Source organism: Monopterus albus, unplaced genomic scaffold (genome assembly GCF_001952655.1).
Source record: "Monopterus albus unplaced genomic scaffold, M_albus_1.0 scaffold3.1, whole genome shotgun sequence".
Lineage (NCBI taxonomy): Eukaryota > Metazoa > Chordata > Actinopteri > Synbranchiformes > Synbranchidae > Monopterus > Monopterus albus.
Window position 1 is genome coordinate 6603569 of NW_018127883.1, and position 10035 is coordinate 6613603.

The following is a 10035-nucleotide window of genomic DNA, read 5'->3' on the forward strand; positions in this document are numbered from 1 at the left end:
ACCAAAATTGATTTGGGGTTGTTATGTTATTAATTTGTGTGTGTGTGTAATACTTGTGTTTGATATTACTGGCAATATCTCCTTTTGCTGAATAACAAACTTAAATCAATTTTGCGCCATTAAGAACACAATTTCTCCTGTATTTGCTATTCTTTCCATTAAAAAGTTTTATTTTAAAGTGCAGTATTCTTCCTTGTTTCTTACTGTTCATCTTGAATTCTTCTTACCTCTCACTCTGGGTGTCTTTTATTTCCTCTCTTCAACATATTGTGTGTATATTCCTATACTTTTGTCCCTCACATCCTCACCCTCTATCTCCTCCCCACATCGTCCACTTCTGCTGCCTGGTCCTGGGGGTTTGTCCCCTGTCCTACACCCTCCCTCCCTCCCTTCAGAGGCTCTGACAGGCATGCAGAAGCTCTGCTCCTCCCTGTGCAGTAACAGTGTGGGCTCCAGAAATAGTGACTCCCGCCCCACCTCCCCTTTCAGACACCACTTCCTCCCCCATAGCCAAGGTAAGGGCCCCATTCCACTCTTTGCTGCCACCCCTTCCTGAAGACAACTCATCATCTCCATTGACACATGGGATGCCACCTCCCTTCAGCGCCCCATCTCTCATTCTGGATCCATTGCTTATTAGACAAAAAGTGCCATCCCAAATGAGCAAACCCAGGCAGCTGAGGCACCAACTCTTCACTAACTTCCATGTGCTTTTTCACCTTTGATTAATCTTGCCTCTGTCAAAGTTAGTGACAGACTCTGTGTTTGTGTTTTGCAGCTTTGCATGCACTAGTAATCCAAATCCACTATCCAAGATGACAGATCTCTGAATGTTGGATCACAGACAACTTTATTTATTTATTTGCATTTTTAGATTGACTCTCTAGACTCTAGTAAAGTGTAGGACTGAGATAAAAATGATAAATTTGCTGTTGCATGCTTGGAGGTATTAACTTCTTAAGTGTGAACTTTTATTGAACTGTGAGCTCTTATTATACAACAGACTAACAGAGATTATACTACATGACTCATAAGACATCTCTCTAAGCATTTAATTGTGCTACTTTGAACTTTGCAAGCTTGATCTGCTTTTGTACCTTCATCTTGCACGTAGTGTATAGTTCCATTAACTGCATTTATCAAAACCAACCAGAATGTCTCCAGTTCACTCAAAATGATTTCAGATGGTCCCGATGGTCCCTGTGTTTTGCACCGTTCAGACTGTGGTTCCCCTTTAGTACCCCTGCTTATGTTCTGTTCTTGGTTCTTCTCACTGGAGGCACTGACCCGCCAAGTGGCCGGAGCTCCCCCCTCCCGCTCAGGCCCGACAGCCGGCCGGTCACCCCGCCTCTCTCTCAGACCCCTAAACATTTCCACCTCCCAGGTAGGAGTTGGAGCGCACCCTGTCACTGCTCTATCTATCTGTCATTATTATACTCCATTTGGGATCAGCTTTTGCATTTTCCACTCTTCTTTCACAAATATACACATGTATCAGAGGAAATGTAATCCCAATCCACCATGGCTTGGTTGCTGAAATGTTAACAATAGCTTTTTTATTTGTAGGCACTGTATAAATGTCTTTTCTGTCTATATGTGAATGTTTTCAGATCAGGGAAGCAACATCTACAGAAAACCACCAATCTACAAACAACACGGTACCTTTCCTGTTACATTATTTTACGGTAAAGACAAAAGAGAATGTGTTTGACTACTAATTCAGACCAATACGCTGGCTCAGTGATTCCCAACTAAGGGTACTTGTACCTTCAGGGCACATCTGCAGTTGCCTAAGGGGTATGTGGAAAGATTTGGACTCATTTGGAGAAATAGAAATTATGATTTGATTAAAATTATATCCACATTTTATGTCAACTATAGAATAGTTGCAATAGTTAAATGAATAAACCTTTGAAATAATTTAAAGTAATGATACAGTTAACTGGGTGAAAAGGTCAGCTAAAAGTATTGGTTAAAAAGTTGAACTAATCTGGTAAAAGTAAAAGATACATGGATCACTGCACACAGTGGTAGTAGTACAATCACTGTCTAGACCTAAATATTGATGTTCATTTATATGAAAAATCCATGTTATAATTAGTGGTGTTATACATTTGGGACATTATTGGTGGGAATCGATGGAGGGATCCCTCAAACCTAACAGGCTGGGAACCACTGCACTGGATAGAGATGTTATTAGAGTGGGCTCTCTACTGAAAATTCCTTTGTTAATCAACTGAAACTGTTTATTCATCTAACCACGCAGTCATCTGCGGTGTCATTGTATGAGCACTGTTTGAAGTCTGTCTCCGATCCTCACCTGTCTCACCTGTAGCTTGTATGACATGGCACATGTTAATGTCAGCCCTTTCTTAAGATGAGACTGCATAACTTGTTCTGTTATGACAATTACAGGGTACTTCATTGTCTAAGAGGCATTTGCATTAAAGGCAACCTGACTAAGAACACAAGGAATGGTACCACAAGCTGCAAACAAATCTATCTCCTAGCTAGCTATGTTGTGTTTACTTCTTGTTTTGCTTTTGTGATAGAGCGCATTGAAACATTTATCTGTGACACCATATCTGTGCTAAAATGTAGCATAACTCTAGGCACTAGCTTGTGACTTGTTAGGAAAAGACATTTTTGCGTTGTAGAAGAAATATAGTTTAAACCAAGATGGACCAAGATTAAATGACCATTGAGCCTCATGGTCAGATGGTGATCAGATGTTTACCTTTGGCTGAGACTGTGACCCAGACAGTGATAGATCAGTTCCCATGGTTACCAACCTAGATACAACTGCTGTAGCACGTCAAAGCAAGTCTGCTGATGACATCATCAGATCCGCCACCTTTCCTGCTGCCCATGCTCCCTTTCTGGATGACAACTCACGGAGTGAGGGCGACCAATGGCCCTGCTCTCTCGCTGTATTAGGTACAGTAGGCTCCTGATGGGCATGCTTGCACTATTACCTTGTAGCGGTACAACAGACACCTCACCACAAGCTAACTCTTCTTATTTCTCCCTTCTAGCTGCCCCCAGAGCTTAACTGCTTCCCCGCTTTCCACTGAACGCACATTATTATTCAGGCATTGCAGTACTTTCCTTTAAGTTTTGCTTGCCCAGAGCAGACGTGTTTTGTGGTTTCTGTTGCTGCCCTGTTATTTTCTGCTTGAGGTAGCATCAGTTTCACCATTTTATGTTCACTTACTATATATGATGGGTGCGCTAGCTATACACAGTAGTGCCACAAATGACTCAGACAGAGATAACTGAGACTGACTTCAAACTGACTTTTGTCTGTTTGTCTTACATTGTGCTGTTTTGTGTATTAGACATCGAGTAAAATCTTGACATGCTTGATGACGTGTAAACATCCGTCATGTCAGTCTAGCTAAATATTCTAAGTTCCTATGTTTTTGTGTCTCGTCAACTCTGTCTCACATTTGTGTTGTGCTGTCCACCTACTGTTCATTTACTGCGTGTATTCCTCACTGCTCTGCAGCCAAATGAAGCAGCTATATCTTTTTGTCATCCTCTAAATTTGAACAGCGGATGACGTATTTCATCCGGTTGTACTATTCAAGTCCTCCAGAAAACTGTGTGTGTCTTTATACATTAGGTGTGTATTAATGTGTTTTATATAGCCTTTTGTGCTTGTGTACAGCACCTTTAGGTTCAGAAGGGAGGAGGCAATCCAGAGAGGAGGAGGAGGAAGAGGCCTTGAAAAGAAAGCAGCTCCAGGAGGAACATCTCAGTAAGGTCAGTGAGAAAACCTTGAGCCTCAATCTAACAGCTACAAATATCAACTTAAATTTTGCAATGTAATTTCACAGTATATTTTTTTCTAATGTTATTACCATTTTCATGTATGTTGGAAATACAGGGCAAATCTGTCAAGTAAACAAGAATATTCTGTAAAAGTATGATTTTTTTTTGCCTTTTTTACTTTGTATATTTTAAATTATTTAAATGTGTGTGTGTGTGTAGATTCAGTCTGGGTTGGGAAAGCTCATTCTAAAGGAGGAGATGGAAAAACAGCAGATCAGGGAACGTCATGCACGTAGCCTCTCTGCTCAACGCTACGACCCCAAACAGACCAACTGTGATATAGGTACAAAGGAGCTTCATCAGCTCATATGCTCTGGAGTCATCAGCAGTGTACTGTAACAGAAGCGCTGTGCTTTATAACACCTGTAACTCTTTGCATTTGTTTTAACCCATTTGGCTCATTAATTGCGTATGACAAAGTAGCGCTACTTCTTTTAAAAATCTCACACCAAACCTAATGCTGAACAATGTTTATGTTTCAGATCCAACTTCTCCAACCAAAACCAACTCTTTGCCTAGTTATGGAAGTAATGGGCTGCATCGGGTGAGACCTCACTCATACTTATACTTATTCTATACACAACAAGATTGCGATCACGAACATTTTACCAAGTAGCAGACATCGCTTGTTAGACAGAGTAAATCTTGGCAGTTGGCACCAATGCCAGAAACACTTACTCTGCACTTGTTTTATAAATAGTAGTTAGATTTACTGTAAATCTTTTTCTGGTCCTGCCTCAGCAGCAAGATGTGCATATCTTAATGTTGATGCACTGAAGCATCCTGTTGTCTGTATTCCCGCAGCCCCAGTCAACAGATTTCACCCACTACAACAGCTATGGGGACATGTGTGGAGGAGGCAGAGGTGAGAGTTGCAACCAAAATGTGTCCACCAAGCAAATCTCTTGCCAATATCACCAGAGCTATTCAGCATTAGCATTCAGAAATGGCTTGCAATACAAATGGACATGCATTTTGAAATATTAGCGTAATTATTCACACAATGTACCATCAGGAATAGCAGTGTTGTAGATAGTAGCCTGGCAGGGGAATTTGACAGCAAAACCATTAATTGCGAGTCTCATTTTCTGTCCCATTTTGTCCTGCAGAATTTCAGGTATGTCTCTCATCTGCTTTTTCACATGGCATGATTTCTCATCTTGCATCATATATTTGCTTGCTAATGGGTTGCAAGAGATAATTTGGCCTGAATGCACATCGCCCTGTCTTGCTACATGCTTGCATCACTGTTAGATTAACATCAACTACAGGTTATGCAGTGCAGTGATCTCAAATGCGTAAACATGCACTGCCCAGTAGCTGAACCAGTGTACTGTAAATGCAGTGTACAGTCTTGTTCTGTGTTGTTGACCATTGATGTGACTTAAGCTAAATGTTACATTTAAATATATGATTTCAAAATTCACCTTAGGAAAAAACTACAGAGACATTCAGAAAACATGTAAATTACTGCCCATCTTAAATTAAGTTACTGAACAGAACCCAAGCTCCATCCAGTAAAAACTGTGCCCACTGTCATTAGTGGACATATTCATGCCATCAACCCTGCAGTCCCCTTCCACTATATTACATTTGTGTATGTTCTATTCTTTAGCACATTAAGGATGGCCGTGCAGCACTTACAAGGATGGACAGGGGAGTATCTATGCCTAATATGTTGGAACCAAAAGCAAGTATCTTCTTCTTTTTGTACTGATGACAACATTGTAATCTACATGAAAATATGTTATAAAATGTATACATTGTTCACTTAAGTACAACTTGTGAATAAGGACACATTTTGCAGCTAATTTTGAGATAGTCTAACCCTAATAATTCAACTACGAAAAAGAGCCTAAATGAGGAGGGTGAAATAAAATAATTAGCATGTTGTGTTTACCCTCGTATTATGGGGACAGTGGTGGAAGAAATGGGGAGCTAAAAGCAATTTCTTTTTTACTGGAAGTGAAAGACTCACATTAGCTGGGTTTCAGATTTAGCATGCTGCTTCAGGAGGTGCCGCGTCACTGCAGCGCTTAGCATGCTGGCTTCTCCATTCTCATCTGCACATAGCTTTGACTTACAGTGGCTGGATACTGTATGCAGCATACAGTGGAGAATCCAACACATCCAGACAACTCATATCACTATATACTGTTGTTACTACACAGTATAAGTGACATTGCTGTGTGGATATGAGTTGGTCAGAGGCCTCAGAGAACTTCTAGTTGCTTATTATTGAGCATTTCTGCTAAAGTAACTATTATTTGGCAGTTTCTCCTTGTACATAAAGGATTAGTTGTTTAGAAAAATAGAAGCACCTTGGTTTTTCAGGACAATCATTCCCATGTGGGTTTACTTGGCCTACATTACACAGTTCTTTTATTAGTTCACATTAAATTACTCTAAAAATACAACCTGTTACATAACACTGTTTCCATGTTTTTGCCCTTATTGAATCTGTTGCACGTTTCTATACCAAGAAAGTGTGCACACGATAGCACCCTGCATTTCTCCAGCAACCTAATAAACAGCTCTCACTCGCAGCTGCCACCTGTCACAGACCTGTTTTCCCACCCAGTGTTCCCTTTGTCACAGTCAGGATTACAGAGATATCCAACTTTGATAGTTTTCTCTGATTAAAAAAAAGGTTTTTAACTCTAGCTTATAGGTTTGACCTGTTCACTGATGAGTGTCTCCTTCTGAAGGTGTATCCCTATGAAATGCTCATGATAACCAGTAGAGGGAGAGCTAAACTGCCCAGGGATGTGGACAGAACCAGACTGGAGGTATCAGTTTTCCACCTGACTGTCTGCAATTGATACTTCTTTGTGTAAATAACATGTTACACAAAAACACTTGTAGCAAGGAATGTGCAGTGTCCATTGCTTCTTGTCATTTTTGCAGTGACCCTTTTTATGGCTTTGGTGCTAACGACAAACACCCCACCTCCCACCCTCCCCTCCTTTGTTTTCTCCACTGATTCTAGCGCCACTTAGCACCTGAAACGTTCTTTGACATCTTTGGAATGGAGATCCAGGAGTTTGACAGGCTTCCCCTTTGGAAACGCAACGACATGAAAAAGAAGGCCAAGCTCTTCTAGCACTTAGAGCAGCATGCATATACTGTACATTCATTCAGATAACACACAACAACTGTAATCTAGATGGAGGTTTTGGTTCCTTTTCCACTGTTTTTTGTTTGTTTGTTTTGGTTTTGTTGTTTTATCCTGACATAATCAAGGAAGCCATGAAATAGAGACTTTTTACTCTGATGCTTCCTGAGACTGTGAGCTGAATGATTTGTTCAGCTAGACTTGCACAGGGAACAACGAATGGGAGTCTCTTCCATGTACAAAAATGACAAAGAATGAGAATGAATGATAAATATGGTCATGTTATTTGGTTTGACTGCGCTTGTTTTACTTCTTGCTTTGCTTTGAATAGAACTGCTGTCCTTTCCTTCTTGCTTGTTTATTCCGACTCTTTGTTGCTGTTTATTCCTGTGGAACTTTGTAAGTACAGTAGAAACCTCATGGCACGTTACAAAATGTCCATGCTTGTAGCTTGAACATGTGTCAGCTTTCCTTTGCTTGGGCTGAAACAGTTTTAGTCCAAAGTTTGCAAGAATTGGCTCAGTGAGTCTCTGAATTAAAAATAAAATAAAAATAAATAAATAAATAAAAACATAAGCCACTGGGAAAGCAGTCAGCTGACCCACCAACTGTTTTACTGGATCTACATGCAAATGAATCATCCAAGCGCCTACACATCGTCCTTTGCCTTCCCCTGGCTATTGTACATGCCAAACAGTCATCTGACCCTGACAAAAAATGTCTCTCTTCTCAGGCTCTCATAAACATAGCTAGACACTTTCCCTTTACATGTATTGGAAATACAAATCTTAATATATTTTAATGCTGTAGCCAACATACAGTAACCAACAAATAGATAAAACACCTAATGTAATAAGAAACTGTATTTGAAAGTACTGTTTTATAAATGAAACCCCACACTGCCATTTGTTGTATTGAAATCTAAGCCAATAAAGCTTTAAATCACCATGAACCACATGATCCTCTGCTATACCAAAGGTACCTGCTTCCTATTTTCTGTTCTCTGTTTTCTTCTTTGTATTTCACCAATAAAGACGGTGGTTCAGTGATATTACACAGGGTGAGAAGTAGTTTGAGGACTGGTTGACTTCTGTGGGACCAATCATACATTGGAGCCTTTTAGATTCTTTTTATTCAAACACTAAGTTGTTGTGAGGAAATGCTTTTCAACATAATCTTGGCCTTTTATTCTGATACAAATGTTAATATTATACAGTTACATCAGAAAGTTTCATGTGGGGACAAATATTCCTCAATACACAGAGAAGTCTACAACAAGCATCAAGTAAAGATTTAGGCATTTATTCTTGATTTGATTGCAGATTATGCCCTAAAAGACCCTAGATCATTTACAACAAATCATTAGCTACATATACATATGTAGAGCTGACCATTTCCCAAAGGATGCCACAGTTTTTTAGATTTGTCTTTGTGTATTAATGCATGCAATCAAGTGCATTCAAATGGGAAGTTAGGATGTGAGATGTAGGAGCTGAAGTAGTTTTTATATAAATGCAGTAAACTTCCAAATTATTAATTTTGTTCATTATGGCCAGGTTTTTCTTAAATGCAGTAAACTTCCAAATGATTTATTTTGTTCATTATGGCCAGGTTTTTCTTATTTTATCTTTTGAGTTAGTGTTTCCAACAACATAAAAACTTTGAATAATCACGAAAGCAAAGCTACAAAGCAGTTACCCCTTATTAAGAGGACTGTGGCTCAGGAGGTAGAGTGGGTCGTCTTCTAACTGGATAATTAGTAGTTCAATTCCCAGCTTGTCCAGTCAACATGTTGAAGTGTCCTGGAGCAAGACACCGAGCTCTCTGTGATAACACTGGTATGAGTGCGAATGGTTGAATGGCCAAATAGTGTGAAAGTACTTTGAGTGTGCTGAAAAGCGCTTTACAAGTATAAGACCCTTACTCTCCAGTTTTAATATTGTTAGCATGGTCAGACTCACAGTCAACAGAAAAGGAAAAAAGGGATTAAACATGTAACTACAGTTCAACATGACTGTTGACACTCCAGTAGGAGAGTCAGGTGTTATACTTGTAGTTATTATTGTAGCCTTGAGCAGCTAACCTGAAGCAGACATGAATAGCAAGCTACAGAGCTTTGGTAAGCGTATATCTTTTTAGCTCGACACCCCTCTGGTGTTTTTCATTTTCTGACTCAAGCCACACTGACTCAAGTGAAATCACTTAAGGTAGTTTATCAGGCTTTGTAAAAGCTCCCGCTGGAGCTACAAAATGCATTACGCAACTTTTTTTTCATGTATGCAATAGTACTCCCCAGACCTGTAAATATACTTTGATGTGTAAAATCAGTGTAGCATGTCTTTCCAGTTTATTTTAAAAGACTATACTGAAATTGTAAACATACATAAAGATCCCCTGAAGACATAACAATACTCTGCTTGGAATATAAAGTTGTGTTTAATATGTTTCCCCCACAAAAACGGTTCAATAAAGCAGTTAAAGATTGTTGAAATTGCATTAATCTCCTCCCTTCTAAAGTTCATTGTACTGTGTGTGCACTGGAGGTTTCAACATCTCAGTCTTGTGTAAAGTGCATATTGGACCATAAGTGGCTTCCAAAACTACACGAGTGTAAAAATATTTTAAACTGTCACAATTTCTGTACCTACACCATGCTGCAAAGTGAAGCATCTAAATGGCACGTCAATAAAAAACAAAAACAAACAAAAAACATATGACTGGAGAGGAGTTTTAACACTCTAAAAAACCATGGTGTACTTTCGGAAATGTTCAACACTGGTGCAAAGCATGATGCAATTTGTAGAAAAAATGGACAAACATGCCAGCATGGTCCTTAAAATATCACGACAAAAAATATTTTCTCTCTTCTATCATGTTAATTCTGTGTATGAACTGAACTAGTCAAATAGTATCACTCTTGTACAGCACATGCTTCTGAGAGCTGCTTATTCAGTCATAGGGAGAATTCGTATGGAACAAGTAAGTGTGGTCACAAAAATACTTTGTTTCTCCCCTGCAGAAGGCCGAAATATTATGACTTGCAATAAGAAAGATCTGGGGGTCGCAACACTGCAGGGTGCCAGTCA

At 39.5% G+C, this 10035-nt stretch overlaps 1 protein-coding gene across 18 annotated transcripts in view; it reads left to right on the plus strand.

Annotated features, from left to right (window-relative positions):
* ablim1a (actin binding LIM protein 1a) overlaps nucleotides 1-7234 on the plus strand; it is a 36322-nt gene extending 29088 nt beyond the window's left edge. For 7 of the 18 annotated variants that reach the window (XM_020597373.1, XM_020597411.1, XM_020597393.1 and 4 more), the window contains 12 exons: nucleotides 396-515; nucleotides 1280-1384; nucleotides 1611-1658; nucleotides 2797-2937; nucleotides 3671-3765; nucleotides 3994-4117; nucleotides 4317-4378; nucleotides 4639-4699; nucleotides 4944-4951; nucleotides 5450-5524; nucleotides 6543-6623; nucleotides 6824-7234. In XM_020597373.1, coding sequence (XP_020453029.1) covers nucleotides 396-515; nucleotides 1280-1384; nucleotides 1611-1658; nucleotides 2797-2937; nucleotides 3671-3765; nucleotides 3994-4117; nucleotides 4317-4378; nucleotides 4639-4699; nucleotides 4944-4951; nucleotides 5450-5524; nucleotides 6543-6623; nucleotides 6824-6937 — 1034 coding nt within the window. In that variant the 3' untranslated portion in view covers nucleotides 6938-7234. Of the gene's footprint in view, nucleotides 1-395; nucleotides 516-1279; nucleotides 1385-1610; nucleotides 1686-2796; nucleotides 2938-3670; nucleotides 3766-3993; nucleotides 4118-4316; nucleotides 4379-4638; nucleotides 4700-4943; nucleotides 4952-5449; nucleotides 5525-6542; nucleotides 6624-6823 lie in introns of those variants that run through there. The other 11 variants (XM_020597438.1, XM_020597495.1, XM_020597489.1 and 8 more) reach the window with 8 other exon arrangements.
* Nucleotides 7235-10035: the final 2801 nt, after the last annotated feature.